Source organism: Mesoplodon densirostris, chromosome X (assembly GCF_025265405.1).
Source record: "Mesoplodon densirostris isolate mMesDen1 chromosome X, mMesDen1 primary haplotype, whole genome shotgun sequence".
NCBI lineage: Eukaryota > Metazoa > Chordata > Mammalia > Artiodactyla > Ziphiidae > Mesoplodon > Mesoplodon densirostris.
The window spans coordinates 94,743,402-94,760,301 of record NC_082681.1 but is presented as its reverse complement, the minus strand read 5'-3'; the positions used below and the strand labels follow the sequence as shown (position 1 = coordinate 94,760,301).

General features: G+C 54.1%; 1 protein-coding gene across 1 annotated transcript; it reads right to left on the bottom strand.

Moving 5' to 3' along the window:
• Nucleotides 1-397: 397 nt before the first annotated feature.
• FOXP3 (forkhead box P3) lies at nt 398-6,976 on the bottom strand. The gene is made up of 11 exons (XM_060086521.1): nt 6,767-6,976; nt 6,142-6,246; nt 5,916-6,054; nt 5,435-5,522; nt 5,261-5,365; nt 4,289-4,376; nt 4,009-4,089; nt 2,853-3,003; nt 2,089-2,165; nt 768-869; nt 398-547 (listed from the first exon to the last, which is right to left on the bottom strand). The coding sequence occupies exons 1-11, from the start codon at nt 6,974-6,976 to the stop codon at nt 398-400; spliced, it is 1,296 nt and encodes a 431-aa protein (XP_059942504.1).
• Nucleotides 6,977-16,900: the final 9,924 nt, after the last annotated feature.

The following is a 16,900-nucleotide window of genomic DNA, read 5'->3' as shown; positions in this document are numbered from 1 at the left end:
TACTGAGGCAGGCTCTTCGCGTTTTGGGGTTAGTATTGAGTCCAAGGGACAGGATTGCGACTCTGTGTCCTTTCCAGCCCTAAGGTCATCTGTGAGAGCGACTGAGGCAGGCTGTGTGTGTGGTCGGTTGTGAAGGCTCAGTTTGGCTGGAGAGCCGGTCACAGGGGGCTGGGGCGGGGGTGTGGGGTTGGGGCCGGGGTCCCTCTGAGCAGCCTTGGTGCAGAGCATGTGATCCAGGGGGACGGTCAGCTGGGGAGCAGGGTCCCTGGCCAGCAAGATGGTGCACACCTTACTCCTTGGTCCCTGCAGGCACGTCCAGGGCCGGTCACCCCTGCCTCCAGCCACTTCTACTCCCCCGTTTTGGCCCCTGTCCTTCCTTCTTTCCTTGGCTTTGAGGTCAGGAGCCGGGTGTGGGGTTGGAACACCTGCTGGGCCTCTGGCTCCTCTTCTTGCGGAACTCAAACTCATCCACGGTCCACACGGCCCCCTTCTCGCTCTCCACACGCACGAAGCACTTGTGCAGGCTCAGGTTGTGGCGGATGGCGTTCTGTGGAAAGAGGACCAGCCAGCCGGGCCGGGGACGTTGGGGAGGGGAGCAGGCAGGCAGTCATCCTCTGAGGCCAGCAGTCCCCACCAAACATTGACCTCCTGCCCTTTCTCAACATGCCTACAAGCCCAGTCCCAGGCCCACCCGTTCCTGAACTTGACCCAGCACCGCAGTGGCATTTGAGGCCCTCCCAGCCACTGCCACCTCCGGAGGTGCTCACCTTCCAGGTGGCAGGGTGGTTTCTGAAGAAGGCGAACATGCGTGTGAACCAGTGATAGATCTCGTTGAGTGTCCGCTGCTTCTCGGGAGCCTCCAGGATGGCCTGGAGGTTAGGGGGTGTGGGGGTAAGGGAGGCTGCTCCCCCAAGTTCGGACTGAGAGGGGCACTGGCCCGCCTTGGGCCTTCAGACCTGGGTGGAACTGTGGGGACGGGGGAAGGAAGGGAGATGGTGTGGGGTGACCGGTCAGAGACGGGGTTAGAAGTGGGGTGAGGGTACGGCTGGGATGGGGTTAGAGGATCAGGGCTGAGGTTGGGAGTGAGGTCTGCTTCAGGGTTAGGGCTAGAGTTAAGTTAAATTTCTGGGGTAGAGTTGGAGTTCTCTGTGAGAGTGAGGTTTCAGGGTTTGGGAAGGGTAAGGGCCAGAGAGTGGGGTCCAGTTAAGGATTTGGAAGGGCTAAAGGACCAGGCAGAGTTAAAGGTCAGGGAAGTGGCTGGTTAAAGGCCAGGCTGGGGATGAACTGGGGTGAGTCGAGGGGCGAGCGGTGGGATGACGCGTGGCACTAGGTCAGGAGTCAGAGGTGGGCCTAGCTACGTAGTTATTTTATGTGTCAGGGATGTGGTTAGTTTCGGGGTCAAGAATGAGGTTGATTGTGTGTGGTTGTTAAGGGTCAGGGCTCGGATTAGGTGTGGAGTGAGGCTGAGGGTCCGGGAATTTGATCTGCTTGGATTTAGGAATGGAATTGAGTCAAGGGTCGGTGATCATGGCTGCGGTGAGGCTCCGGGTTGGGATGGGGCTAGGTAGGTGGACGGGTGGCATTGTGTAGGGTTAGGTGTGGGCCTAGGATAAAGGTCCGGGCAGGCTCTGGTGAAGCCTCTGGGAAGGCATTAGGGGGATGAGGATGAAGGGGTTGGGACGGGTCAGGTGTTACAAGGAAGGGGTTAGAGATGGGGTCTAGGGGGGAATGTGTTGGAAGACTGGGGTACGTCTGGGCTGGTGAAGGAGTTAGGGTGTACCTGGGGTGGGTGTAGGGCAAGGGGAAGACTTCAGGCTAGTTTGGGGGCTATTTATAGGCCCAGGAGGCAGTTAGGTTTGGAGTTCATGTGGCCATCAGGAAGGGGGTGTGTTGAAGGCCAGCTTTTAGCTTGCACTGGATTGGATGGCAATTTAGGTGTTGGTTTGGGGGCAGGTCTGGGGTGAAGATGGGGGATCACATCTGAGGCGTGGGTTTGTTCAGGCAGGAGCCCGCCTGGGGGTGCTCAGACAGAGGCAGGTCCTCCACCCCACCCTCTATTCCTTCTCCTCAGCCCGGCACTCTGCTTACCCAGCGGATGAGGGTGGCATAGGTGAAAGGGGGCCGCATGTTGTGGAACTTGAAGTAGTCCATGTTGTGGAAGAACTCTGTCAGAGGTACGGAGGGATCAGGCCCTGTCTGGGAACTCCTCGCTCCCTCTCCCACCCTCTGCTCTCGACCGACCGGCTGTCGGAGTCTGCCTGCCTGAAATCCCACCGTGAACACCGCTTTCCAGGATCACAGTCACTGTTTGCTAAGCACTTGACATAAATGATATCATTTCGCCTTTGCACCGCTCCCACCAAAATGGGGCTTATTCTCCCCAAGGTTTAAAAGAAGTGAAGTAACTTCCACACGAAATGGATGTAACTGGTTAAATGGCGGAGTCAGGATGGCACTCAAAGGCCCTAATCGCCGTTAAGCCCACAGCCCAGACCTTGCGGGTAGTAGGGGATTGGTGAGCTTGGGCGAGTCACCCTGCTTTTCCTTGGTGGGGAGAGGGAGAGTCCCTGGGAATTACTAATCTAGCTCCCTCCCTTCTGATGACCAAATGGAGTAGCTGAAGCGCAGAGTGAGTGAGCCCTAATCCCCAGGGGAGACAGGGCTAGGACTAGACATCTGAGACCACAATGGGGGCTTGGAGGCCATGGAAATCCAGAGAGGAAGCTTTTACGAGCAGTTGCCGGTTTTCAAAGGCTGGGTGGCAGTGGTGGGGAAGAGCAGTCCCCCGCCCAGTACCAGTCAGGGAGATGAGGGGCTCAGAGGGCACCACGTAGGGCACATACCATGCTTACCTGGGATCGTGCTGTTGGCATGGCTGCCCCAGAGGTGCCTCCGCACAGCAAACAGGCCTTCAGGGGCCTCTTGGGGACCCGGCCAGGCCGGGACAGTGGTGCCCGGGGTGCCAGTGGCTACGATACAGCAGGAGCCCTTGTCGGATGATGCCTGGGGGAAGAGGGAGAGGCTGGTGACCCAGAGGCTTAAACTTGCCACTTTGGGTTGTTTTTGTTTGTTTGTTTGTTTGTTTTGTGGTACGCGGGCCTCTCACTGTTGTGGTCTCTCCCGTTGTGGAGCACAGGCTCCGGACGCGCAGGCTCAGCGGCCATGGCTCACGGGCCCAGCCGCTCCGCGGCATGTGGGATCCTCCCGAACCGGGGCACGAACCTGCGTCCCCCGCATCGGCAGGCGGACTCTTAACCACTGCACCACCAGGGAAGCCCTGCCACTTTATTTTTAAATAAGTGTTTTTAAAAGTAAGGGCACCCTCTTCTCAATTCCACTCTGATGTAGAATCCTACAAAGCAGCACGAGACATATTTATTAAAGTGCGGGTGTGGACACTAGTGTGTGTAGCACACCAGTGCCAGGGCCACGAGTTAGGGTTGAATTGGGCTCCTCTGCTACCCAACTGCGACCTTGGGAAAGTCACCTAAGCCTCCCTGGCCTCAATTTTCCTCATCTGTGAATTGGGGATGATAGTAATACCTACCTCACAATGCATCATGGGGATTAAATAAGTTAACATCACCAAAGTGCTCACAAACAGTGCCTGACACCCAGGGCCAGCTTCTGTGTGATCTCTGAGGGTCCTGGGGCCCTGCACTTTGTTTAATGCTCTGCGGTCATCATTTTGAAATCTGAGCCCCGCGATTTCATTTTGCACTGGGCTCTGTGAGTTATATAGCTGGTCTTGCCAGCGGCACACGGTCTGCTTTCAGTGTTTGGCAATTTGCTGTCGCTTTGCAAACTCAAGATCATGATTTGGGATCTTAAGTTCAGAGAGTCTGTAGGTAGAAAGGGAGAGATTCCTAGGTCTGGGCATGTTTGGAGCTGGGGACAGGGGCCCAGAGATCCCGGGGCCTGGGTGCAAGGATAGGAACCCTGGCCCCTGCAGGGCCCCTCCCCTGCTCCCCAGCAGTCTGTGCAACCTGTGGGCCTGGGGTGGCTCACCGTGGATGGAGCCTTGGTGGGGGCCATCTTCCCAGCCAGGTGGGCTTGCATAGCACCCAGCTTCTCCTTCTCCAGCACCAGCTGTGAGGACAGGCACAGAGTGAGGCCTCAACCTGATCTTTCTCTGCCACATCTTTGCGTAGGCTGTGGTCTTCCCTGGGAGTGCCCTGCCCCCTTCCTTCCTTCATGCCAGCCCCCATCCTGGGTGAGCTTGGCTCCTGGCACAGGGTGGACGTACCGTTCACCCACCGTCCCCCTGCCCCTGCCCCCCCCATGTCACCTGTTGCTCCAGAGACTGCACCACCTCCCTCTGGAGGAGACACTGCGCCCTGCCCTTCTCATCCAGGAGATGGTCTGCCTGGCAGTGCCTGGGTAGCGGAAAGAGTCCATGCGGGTGACCATGGAGAGCCTGGCTTCTCGGCTCAACATTCCTAATGGGGAGGGCTCAGACCCTCTGGGAGGAAGGTCTCTCCTCAGAGCCTCAGCCTCCCTCCCCTCTTTCTACCTCAGTCTTCCTTTCACACCTGTCATTCCTTCAACTCATGCTATTTGGCATCTACTGTATGGCCAGGGTGCTGGAGATGATGACGGAAGGGTGGTGAGCTGAGAGGGGGAAAGGCATTCCAGGTGGACAGTACAGCTTGTGCGAAGGCCTGCTTGTGAAGAGGGCGGGATGCACTGAATTGCCACTGATAGTTGGGTATGGTTGGAAAAGGTATGTGTATGTGTGTGTGTGTGTGTGTGTGTGTGAGGGGGGGGGAGAGAGAGAGTGTGTGTGTGATGGGGCTGAGAGGAGGCGGCAATAGCCATTGTGAGGATATGGGACTTTGGGGATCAATAAAATCAATCAAAGGCTGGTGTGTTGGCATGAGGGGGTGTAGCAGGGCAAAGCAGTTAGGAGTGTGGATTCCGGAGGCTGGCTGTCACTCAGGAACTGGGTGATCTTGATCAAGACACTTAACCTCTTTGGCCTCAGTTTCTTTGTCTGTAAAATGGAGGTAAATCATAGCACACACCTCTGTTATGATGCCCCCATTATACAGATGAGGAAATGGAGGCCCCGAGAAACTAAGTAACTTGCCCAAGGTCACAGAGCCAGTGAGCGATGGAGCCAGGATCTGAACCCGCAGTCTCAGCTTTTGCCTCTTTCATGTTACCCCCTATCGGGATGAGGCCTGAGCTGAGACCTGCACCCCAGACCTCCTCCCACAAACTGGGGCCCCCCGGACCGGAACGGGCCTGACCCACTCACTTGAGGAAGTCCTCTGGCTCCTCGAAGACCTTCTCACATCCGGGCCACTTGCAGACACCATTTGCTAGCAGTGAGTAGTTGCCCTGGGGCATGGTTGAAAGGGTGCTGGGGGGACAAAGCGTGTCAGAGGAGGGGATGGCAGGGCAAGGGTCCTTCCCAGCCCTGCACACTGACCTGTCCTTCCTGGGCACACCGGGGCTTGGGAAGGTGCAGAGCAGAGCTGGCTCCCTGGACACCCATTCCAGGCTGGCCACGTTGATCCCTGCAGGTGGGGACAGGGCACCTCTGGGGGCTGGGGGCCAGGCTCTGGAGCTCGGCCCACAAAGCCTCTCATTTTGAGCTTCCCACCCTCCTGAGCTTTGCAGGCCCAGACTCCCAGGGGGCTCTGTGGTCCCTAATCTCCAAGGCTACTGGTGGAGCAGCTCAAAGACTGCGCTGACATTTCGACTAACTTTGCAAAGATCTGTGGTTCCGTGATTTTGACATTCTGTGTCTTTAAGGCTCTGAGCCTGACATTTTTTAGAGGTTGGAGTTTCCAAGACGATAAGACCTGACACGTCTGGCCTCCTGAGGGCCGCAAGTCAGCAGCCCACACCACTGATGTTCAAGGATTGGGGGCTCTGGGCTTCTGTGGAGCTGTGGGGTACAGTGTTACCAGGTGGCAGGCCAGGCCGGGCCTTGAGGGAGAAGACCCCCGTAGCAGCAGTGGGTGGCGGGAGGCTGATCATAGCTGGGCTGTCCAGTGGGCGCACCTGCAGCACAGGGGTCCGGGCATGGGCATCCACCGTTGAGAGCTAAGGGCACATGGTGTCCATTTCAGCCAGGTCCTCTCCCCAGTTCTCCCGCCTGCTCCCTCCTCCCTGCCTGTTCTGGGTTGGTACCTGGTGCACAAAGTGTGGCCTGTCCTGGAGGAGTGCCTGCAAGTGGGGCGAGGGACCCAGCCGTGCTCCAGAGGGTGCCACCATGACGAGGGGCACTGTGGGCAGCTGGGGGAAGGCAGGCGGGTGAGATGCCATCCTCATGTTCACTGTTCTACACGTCTAACCCATATACTCCTCACCACAACCCCACGTACTAGGCAGAAGGACCAACCCCATTTTACATATGTGGAAACTGAGGCTCACGGAGATTGGGTGACTTTTTCAAGATCAAACAGCTAATAAGTGGCAGAGCTGGCCTCCATCCTGTCACCTCACCTCCCTGGGCCCCAAGCCCTCTGTCACAGGGGGATGGAGATACACATGGCTATGCCTGTGGGACCACGATAGGGTCTCCTATCCTGAGACAGGGATTGGGAGGTTGCGGAGAGCCTCGAATCTCTGAGACCTGCTAAGTGGGGACTTTCTTGGCCCCGTGACATCTGCATAAGTCACAGACGTGCCTGGGACCCAGAAAACCACTTCCTGTGCCCCAGCTGGGCCCCCCGCCCAGTGCCACAGTAAAGGTCGGCACCTATAGGCCCAGGTACCCCACCCTGCCTGCCCCATCCTGGGCCCTAGGCCTCACCTGCAGCTGCGATGGTGGCATGGGGTTCAAGGAGGAAGAGGAGGCGTGAGCCCCACCTCGGAGGTCCCGGCCCTGGAAGGTTGTCCCCGGGCCCTTGGCTCCCAGCTGGTCTGAGGCCTTGGGTGCAGCCCTCCAGCTGGGCGAGGCTCCTGGGGATGGGCTGAGTACCAAGGAAGGGGCCAAGGGCTTGGCTGGCCTGGGGTTGGGCATTGGGTCCTTTTCCGAGGGCAGGCTGCGGGGACACAAGGGGAGGGAGTTACAAATGTGCTGGGGTGTGTGTGAAATGCTCAACCATCTGAACCACGTGGACACCCACTCTGGTCAGAGCAGGCGTTGGCTGGGGTGTGTCCCAAAGGGGTCCCAGCTCTGGCCACGTGTGTGCGCATGTGCACACACATACTCGGTGTCAGGAGCACTGGCGTGCCTGTGTCTCCAAGCACACCCCATGTGCAGACGTACATGGACCCAGCGCACAGTGTGCCTGTACACGCTGGCAGGGGCCTGGTGGGGAGGTGTCCTCCCTGAGGGTGGTGGGGAATTTGGGGTGGTTTGTGGGGCCTCAGCCAGGATAGGTCTCAGCACTTGAGTGGTGCTCTTTAAGCCTCAGCCCTCCTGTCCTCCCTGACCCCAGTATAGGCCACACAACCTTTGCTGATCCCATGGGGGCTGCTTTCTGATTTTCTCCTGGGAGCATTATGTTACCCCAGTGACGGGCATATCTGGGAGTGCAAGGGGGGGCATATGGACTCCAAAGATCCCTCTGGCTGCTGTGAGGGGGGCAGACTCTAGGAAGGTGAGGGCAGTAGTAGGGGGAGTAGTGAGGAGGCTACTGCAATAGTCCAGGCAAGCAACAGTCCAGACCAGGATGAAGGCAGTGGAGATGGTGAGAAGTGGGTGGGTTTGGAGTTAATGTTTCGAAGGTGGAGTCAGGAGAATTTGCTGGCAGCTTGGATGTGGAGGGTGAGAGAGGGAGGGGCAAGGTGACTTCTGGGTATTAGCTGAGCAGCTGGAAGGACAGAGCTGACATGACCTGAGATGGGGGAGATGGGGGAGCAGGGTTGGGGGCGGTGATCCAGGTGTGGAGGGACACGACGACTCTGGTGTTAGACACGCAAGTGGCAAGGCCAAGTGGAAGCTGAGTACAGGGGTCTGGAGCTCTCCCTCTGAGATCATCTCTGGGCTCCCACCCTGCATGGAGCTGGCAGGGCAGGTGCCAGAGAGGAAGAGAGACAGGTTCTCTTGAGCCAGGGCCTGTGCGGGCTCCTCGACTCGGCTCCCACCAGAGTTCATCCCAATCTCTGCTCTTCAGGCCTGCCTCCAAGCCTTTGCTCATGCTATTCGACCTGCCTGGAATGCCCGCTCCTCCTCTCTTCCCCTCCCCAAGCCCTATCCAGAAAGTCCTCCAGAATAGCTCCAGAACCTTACACTCCCCGATGGGCAGGGCCTTGGTTTCTCAGAATCCTAGAGGCCCAATCTGAGAGGAAGCCAGAGCTGGAAGGGACTGCCAAGCCCAACATCCATTTTACTGAAGGGGACAACCAGGTACAGTGTCCCACAGCCCCATGGTGACTTGAGATCTCTACTTCTTTCTCCGGAAAGTGTGTGCGTGTATGTGTGTGTCTCCCCACCCCGCCCCATAGCACTGGGTTGGGCACACAGCTGCCGAGAGCAGCCCTGGGGAGCGGAAGAAGGGCTCTGAGGGGGCAGTTGCTCCTTTCTTTCTTGGCTGTCAGCTCATGGGGGTTGCCAGAGTTATGGTGCTGACGGAGGTGGGGGTGTGAATCCAGGTATTTAAACCCTTAGTCTCTCGGGGCCTTAGAACATTACTGGGTGAGAATCAGGAGCCTGGGTCTACGGAGGCTCAGAACAAGGTCCAGAGACAGTGTCGATGACCCCGAAGAGGTGAGTGAATGGATGAGTGCATGAAGGCAGGCGGAGATCAGAGTGTTGCTTGTATAAGCCAAGGAATGTCAGAGTGCCAGCAAACCATCCGAAGCTAGGAGAGAGAACAGATTGCTCCCTCGTAGCCCTACAAGGAACCAACGCTGCTGACACCTTGATCTTGGACTTCTGGCCTCCAGAACTGTGAGACAAAACATTTCTGTTGTTTAAGCCACCTAGTTTGTGGTACTTTGTCACAGAAGACCTGAGCGAACCAATATTGATTTTGGTCAATGAGTGGATGTTTTCCACCACTCTGGCCTGGCCCACACGGCTAGCCTGTGGTCACTTCCCAAGCTGCCTGGACCCTTGGCCAGAGCCTATAAGAAATCACCTCCTCAGACACATCTGGAACAACCTGACTCAGGGCAGCATAGATACATTCTCAGAAAGGGGCCGTGGATATGGTCTGTCTCGTGGTGGGGTACCTGGAGGGCCAGGTTGGGCAGCCGGCTTCCTGCACTGTCTGTTGGGGCATCCTTTTCTGACTATTTCTCAGAAGCCACATGGAGGATGTTTCTGGGACACAGTTTGTGTTTTCGTATCGGGGTCTGCATCTGGGCCCTGTTGTCACAGCCCCCGACTTCCCCAGCTATTTCCGCCATTGACGTCATGGCGGCCGGATGCGCTGGGCTTCATCGCACCAAGGAGGAAGAGAAGGGGGCAGGTACCCTACCCCACGGGTTTCGTTCCGAGAATTGGCCGTCCCGTCCTGCAGCCGGCCTGGCCCAGGTGGGGTGATGTGGGTGCTGGCGGATGTGGTGAGTGACGTCCGTCTGGCCACCATGACAAGCCCTGGGCCCTGTAGACCCAGCCCTTTTTGGGCCACGGAGAGGCCCAAGGTTTGATGCTTGGGGAGCGCCATGCAGACCCCACAGAGACTGGGACCCTCAGGGTCTTCAAATGGTACTATGCTAGAACCTCAGAATCGTAGAACATCATTTCTTAGATTCAAAGGATCCCAGAATCTCAAACCCACAGACTCTGTGGGGTCCATGGGTCTAACTCCTCAGTAGGTGAAGGCCTATGTCCCTGGTGTCCAAAATCACTGGAACTTCCCGAAGTTCATAGTGCCTCCCGCCTGCCAGGCCTGGAATTGCAGCAAGCCTCCCCTCAGCCTCCCTCCTAAGTTCTGTGAAGGTCGGAGGGTCGGAATCGTCCCCTCTGCTTCCCCCAGCCTGGAGCCAGGCTCTGACACTAACTAGCTGTAACTCTCCTCGGGCTCATACGTAAAACGGGACAATAATTGTACCCATCTTCCAAAGTTAACTCACATGAAATGCTTAACAAAATGTTGGTGATCAGTACATGGACCCCTGCAGGGCCACCATCTCCCTGTCCATTCTGGGACAGTGCTCCCAGACTCACAGCCATTCTGCCAGAGATGGGGAGGGAAGGAAGGGGACATTGAGGCTGGCAGACCTTCAGCTAGGACCTCATGGTGGGAGCAGTCAGAGCCCTGGCCTTTGCCGGTAGAGTCTACCACCAGGCTCTCTGGAGGAGCCGTGGGATAGAGGATCCCAGGGACCTGTGCCAACTCTGGGGACACGGCTGAGCTCTGTCCACAGCCAGACCCACAGATAGACCGACTGACTTATGTCCCTCTAGTATCACCACCCTCTGGCCATGAGGCCTCCTGACCCATGGGGCCCTGGGACCCCACCCAGCCTAGCTCTCGTGAGGCTAGCCCCACACTGTGACCATGAGGGTCCAACCTGTGAGAGGGCAGAAGGGGGAACGGCAGCAGCTGGGAGACAGCCCAGGGTCCCCCTGCCCCTGTCATGGGTGCTGAGGGGTAAACTGAGGCCCATGGTGGGGGAGAGACACAGAGCCCCACAGGGCCCCACTGAGAGCCCTGAGATCTGAGCTTGGGTCTCAACTCTACCACTGCATCTCTGTGAGGCCTTCAGAGAGGCCCTCCCGCCCATCTCCCAGCCTCAATTTGCCCCTCTGTACGCTGGGAAGGGGAGAGGTGTGGAGCGGATGAGGGCCAGGGGCCTTGTGCTCTGTGTCTGAGTGAGCTGTTAGGTGTCTGCAGGGCTTTGATTCGATAACTGCCGTTCTACCCAGGGGACTGGCTGAGAGACAGAAACAGAGATAGACAAACAGACATAGGCAAACAGAGAGACACAGAGAAGAAGAGCTACAGAGAGAGATGGGAGAGATATGAGGTGGGACAGAGATAGACACACAGAGAGAGAAACAAAGAGAACAAGAGAGATAGTGAGAGACACCGAGAGAAGGAGAGACAGTGAGGAGGGGGAAGGAACCCATAGGAGCAGAAAGTCAAAGAGAGAGAGAACAAGAGAGACAGAAACAACGCAGGGAGATGGGGAGAGACAAAGAGACAGAGAGAGAGAGAGAGACACAGAGAGAGACAGAGACAGAGAAAGAGATGCTCCAAATAAGAACAGTTGTTGGTCTCTGGCTGGAGGAGCTGGTCCTTCGTTATTCCAAAATAACGAGGAATAACAAAGGGCAAGATGCCAGGGCCTTCGGCCGGGCGCTATACTGTATTGCGGAGCAACAATCAGCAAAGCGCTGTGGCCCTGGCACCAGAACAGACACCGAGGAACAGAACAGAAAGGAAAAGCTCAAATACAGACCAATGTCTAGAGGGAATGGAGTTTGTGATGAACATGGCATTTCAAACCAGGGGACGCTGGAGAATAGATTGTTTAACAAATGGTTCTGGGATAATTAAGGGGAAAATAAAGCTAATGACTAACCAGTCCATTTTTCCACCAACCCCTTCCTGCCCAGTTTGAAATGTCACCCTCATCATGTACCCTAAAATAAATTCCAGATCCATTAAAGAGATAAATAATAATCTTATATGGACCTTGGGTTTACTGTATGCCAGGCCCTAGGCTAAGCATCTAACAAGGTTGAGAGAGTTAATCCTTACAACCACCCTTTGAGGTCGGTACTATTATAACCATCACAGTACCTATGAGGAAATGGAGGTATCGAGAAGTTAAATGCCTGGCTAAAAGTCACACGAACTGCTTGAGCTGAGGCTGGGTTTGTCCCAGACAGTCTGGCTCCAGTACCCACACTCTTAACCTCTACAGTAAGTGGAAAAAATGAAGCCATAAAAGAGAATAAAAGCCAACACAGGTGAACATTTATCTCATTTTCAAGTGGGAAAGGACTTTCTAAGCACAAAACCAGAGACAGTAACCACAGAAGAAAAAACTAACCTCGTTGACAATATAAGAACATCATAAGCATCACAAAACAGCATAAACAAATAGAAAAACAACTTCAGTAAATGATGAATTGAGAGAAAATATTTGCTATATATGTATGGCTGATGGAAGGTTAATATCCTTTTATACAAAGAGCTGTGACAAATCAATAAATAAAAACGATGAACACCCTATTAGGACTAAGGACTTGACCAGACAACTGAAAAAAGAAAAAGCACATATGGTCAACGAACAGTATAAGTTATCGAAAGATGCAAATTTCAACAACATGGTGATATTTTTCTTACCTGTTATGTTGAGAAGGGATTAAAAAATGATAATACCCACCCACGGTTAGCTTGAGTAGAGGGAACCTAAAACAGGACAACCTTTTGGAAGAACAATTTGCAGAGAGGGTCAGAAACCTTAAAAATGCACAAACGCTTTGCCCTAGCCACTCGATTTGTAGGAATCCGAGGAACTAATCCGGGATGATGATGCGAAAGAACTAGAAACAACCCGAATGTCCCAAAATCAGCACTTGGTCGAACCAGTCGTGGTTCATACCAATGTGAGGACAGTCTGAACAGTTGTGAAAGATCATACGTTGAAACATTTTTCAGTGACCTACCAAAATGCTCCTATTCACTGAACAAAGCAGAAACAAAAGCAATAGATAGCTAGATAGCATGATTCTAATTTGGTTAAAAAATACTAACAGTTAACACTCGGTGAGCACTTGCTAAGCCTGCAGAGACGAGGTCACCCCAGACCTGAATGGCCTGCTCTGTTCCTGGACATGGGTCCTGGCCCTCCCCCCACAACACCAGGTCCTGAGGGTAGAACCCCACAGCTAAACCATGGTTGAAAATGGCGTGAAGTGCCCCCCTGGAGGGTCTCCTCATGCGGTGCAAGCGCAAGTTCAAGTTAAGTGCTCAGCCCAACCCGACAGCCCACAGTCCTCTTTCGATCGGGGCAAACAGAATTGATGCTCATTCTTGTAAAATGTAAATGTCCTCCTCGACATTATTCAACACACTGTTATTAAGCGCCAACCGTACAAAGCTCTGTGCTGGAGGCTGGGGGTAGCGGGGGAGAGGGAGGCTGGGGGTAGCGGGGGAGAGGCAGGCAGGGGGAAGGCAAGACGAGTGAGCAGGAAAGGTGGTGGGAGAGACGGAGGAAAGGGGATAAATGGAGTGTGGTCAAGATGGAGGAGACAGCGACAGGGGAGATGGTCAGAACCAGAGAAAGACAGAGGGGTGGAGAGTCTGCGTGCCAGGGAAACAGAGAAAGAGAGGGGCAGAGAAACACGAAAAGAGTGAGACAGAGAGGGACAGGAGATATCGAGAGAGAAGAGCCAACTATGCCAGAGACGTCGCTGAAATTTCCAGTTACACCTGGACAGTGTTTCAAGTTGTTCAAAGCTCTGAGATTCATAAAGACTGGCAGTTGATATATTTAAAAAATCCTACCCATCCACACATCAATCCATTTATTTATCTTTGCTTCTGCCTGAGCACTGATTAAGTACTTGATCTATCAGTCTTCTGGCGTTTGTTATTACTATTATTACTGTAAAAAATACCTTACCTGACCAGGACCACAGGAGCTGCTGCGTGTGTCTTGCTGGTCCCAGAGGGCCCCTGACTACCCTCCAACCCAGTGCCTACCTCACTGTCGTCTCTTCCGCTGGACCCGCATCTGGTGGGGGAGAGTGGGGACACTCACCTTGGTGAAGTGGACTGACAGAAAAGGATCAGTCTGGCTTGTGGGAAACTGTCACATATCAAAAACAACTTTGCTTTTATACCGAGAAGAAAAACCACGGTGTGGAAGCCACAGACCTCTCTCTTCTAATAATCCAATTTTTTTTTTCGATGAGTGTGTACGCTGATAATCACGGGGTGGGGGGGGTTCTCATAGTTTTTGCTCTCGCTCTCTCTCTCACTCGCTCGCTCTGTTTCTCCTCTTCTTGATTATGAGACTTAAACGGAAATTTTGAAATTTTGGGTTTTTTCTTTGCCCTTTACGAGTCATCTGAAAATATGATTTCTTCCCCTCACTACAGAGGTGAGAGGTATCAATGAGATAACAGGGCTCATGAGAAACCACAGTTTTTAAAACAAAAGTGTGTAGAGTTAGAAAAAAAGGGAAAAGAACTCAAATCACAGGGACATCCCAGGCAGGGAGAGATGCCATTCTGTGAGTGAGGGGATATTTGAGGGTCTCTGGGGAAAGGAAGAAAGGAACTGAGATGCTACATGTGGATGGGAGACATCAGGGAAAGAAATGGAATAGGGCTGCGTTTCCAGAGGCCTTGCTCTGGTCCAGGCCTCAGTTTCCCCTTAAGTGGAATTGATACGCTCATCACGGTCTTACTGCCCAGGGGTGGGGAGCTCTGGATACTCTTGCAACCCATCTTCTCACAGAGGGTGAGAGGCATGGAAGTTACTTCATGGAGGAAGAAGCAGGGAGTCCCTCCCTACCCCCGGCAATTCACAGAATCCAAGAGTCTGAGAATCATTGGCTCCCAGAATCCACTGAACATAACTGAGTGAGGAAAGGGAGAAAAGTCTTGCCTCATTACATCTTAGGGCCTGAGAGCTCTGACCCGGAGGGAAGGTCCCAACCAGGCCCCAGTATTAATGAATCCATCCTCACAAAGCCTAGAGAGGCTCGTTCGGACCCCAACCTTCTCACGGTCAGGGACACCATGGCCTGATGCTTCTGAGGCCCTTAGCCTTTGCGATTTTCTACTTCGAAAAGTCCCAGTTTCCAAGGATTTAGGATTCTAAATATCCACCATCATCCCCGTAGCTGACAATTATCTCGGATTTCCCATGTGCCAGATGCAGCACCGAACACTTCTCACAATTATCGTGTTCAATCCTCACCACAGCCCTTGGAGATCCATCTTGTCATCATGGCCGTTATACAGATGGGGAAAACGGAGGCACGAAGTATTCGGGCAACTTGCCCAATATCACAGAGCTGGAGGATAGGGGCCCTGCGTTCCATTGGTGCTGGGCTTTGAAACCGCCAGGTTTCCTTGAGCACAACGGTCTCAGGTTTTAAATTCTAGGCTGCAATGACAGGGAGGTTCTGAGATTTGGAGATTCTTCTGGGGGCTTGAAGGTTTCAGGTTGTCCAAGATTTGGCGGCTGCATTTCCTCACCTCAGCGGGCACCCCCTCCAACCAATGGTCAACAGGGGAGACCAGCCCCCAGGGGCTTCTTCTGACAGGTCGTGGCTGAGACTCCCTGCCCTTGGCTCTCCAGTGCCCTGCATGACCCAGAGTTCTGTCATGCAATGTCCACTCCAACCCGTCTGCAAGACTGGCTTCAGGCCTGGGAAAGAGAAATTGGAAACAGATTTTTATTCACATGGTATAAACCTACTGGCCAAGACCCACCCCTTTACCCCTTTTGCTTCTTTTCCTCCCCCCATCTCCCAAATCCTCAAAAGAAGGAGAACCTCTTTCCTCAACTCAGACTCACCTTTCTGGAAAAGCCCAGAGGGGGGCTGGTGGCCTGGCTTTGTGAAGACAAGAAAAAAAAAAAAGGTGAATAGAAAAAAAAAAAACACCTAAAAAAATCAGCCAACAAAAAAAAAAAAAAAAAAAAAAAGAACCCAACCCTCCCTACCATTAGTTCAAAACAAAACTTTCACTGGTTGAGGCTTCTGAGTTGGTGGGACACGTCTGAGACCCAAAGATGGCCTGTGTGTGCCGGGCAGGCAGGGGAGGCACCAAGTGGGGTGAGGTCTCAGGTTGAAGGCCTGCAGGGACCCTGCGTACAGCAGGGGCTTAAAAGATACGGCATGTGGTTGGGAGCAAGAGAGGGGGTGAGGAGTGTGCTCATCAGGAGGGAGTCCAACTTTAGGGATGTCCCTGAGGTTAATTAATGACCCCTTGCTCCCTGTGGACTTGGTTCTGAACATTCCCTACATGTCCCATGTAACTATAAACCAGGTCAGTTCTAGAAGCCAAGGCCCCATTCCCTGCCTCAGGACCTGTTCCCTCCTGAGAGAGGGGGCTGGTTTTCTCTTTCAGGGTCCCCCCCCAAACCATCTCTCCCTTACTGTCACTTGCTCCATGAGAGGAGTGCCAGAAAAGAAGGAGGAGAGCTGAGTGACGGGTGATGCTGCTGCTGCTGCTGAGAGCCAGGACCCTTGCAGAATGAGGGCCGAGGGGTCAGGTGGGCAGAGAGGGGCAGAGGTCCCCACCTCCTCTCTGCACTGGACTATATCCTCTCACATGGGAGGCTTCTGGGGGAGAGTGGATAGGATTAAAGAGAGAGGTTGGTGAAAGTCCCCAGAGAAGTGGGCCTTTGACAAAGACTTGAAGGAGGCGAGGGAGGGAGCCATGTAGATATCTGAGTAATTCCAGAGGAAACAGCCAGCGCAAAGGTCCTGAGGTGGGAGTGTGTCCGATTTGCTCAAGGTCTACTAAGGAGGTAAGAGTGTGGTTAGAATGGTGTGAGTGAGAGGAAGAGGGGTAGGAGGTGAGGTAAGAGAGGGGACTAGGGGGGCCGTTAGACCATGCAGGACCTTGTAGCCCATGGTAAGGACTTTGGCTTTTACTCTGAGTGAGTAGGAGGCCATGGGAGGGTTGAGAGAAGAGGAGAGATGTGAACTGTCTTAGGACTTAACAGGATCCCTCTGGCTGCTGAGTGTAGAAAGGACTTTAGGAGTGAGGATGGAAGCAGAGGGATCAGTGAGAAGGAGGCTACTGCAATGGTCCAGGTGACAGATAATGGCGCTGGCAGTGGAGGGGGTGGGGGGAGGGTATAGTCGGGAAATATATCGAATGGAGAGCTGACAGGATTTGTTGAAGGATGAGAGTCTTGGGGCCAGACCGGGACACAGACAACACCCTAACTCTGTGGGCAGGAAGGAGTCCCTGGACTACTTAACAGCGTGAACTTTTAGGTGAGGAAAAAAAAGTTCTATCTTGTTTAAGCCCATATTATTTTGTGAGGTTTTCCCTGTTATTCGCAACTAA

Bases quoted from the DNA above. Each gene is read 5' to 3' on its own strand.
- FOXP3 (XM_060086521.1), bottom strand. From the start codon at position 6,976: ATGCCCAACCCCAGGCCAGCCAAGCCCTTGGCCCCTTCCTTGGTACTC. The intron at 6,055-6,141 runs GTACCAACCCAG...ATGTGCCCTTAG, and splicing joins GGCCACACTTTGTGCACCAG to CTCTCAACGGTGGATGCCCA. The intron at 4,377-5,260 runs GTGAGTGGGTCA...TCCGCTACCCAG, and splicing joins GAGCCAGAGGACTTCCTCAA to GCACTGCCAGGCAGACCATC.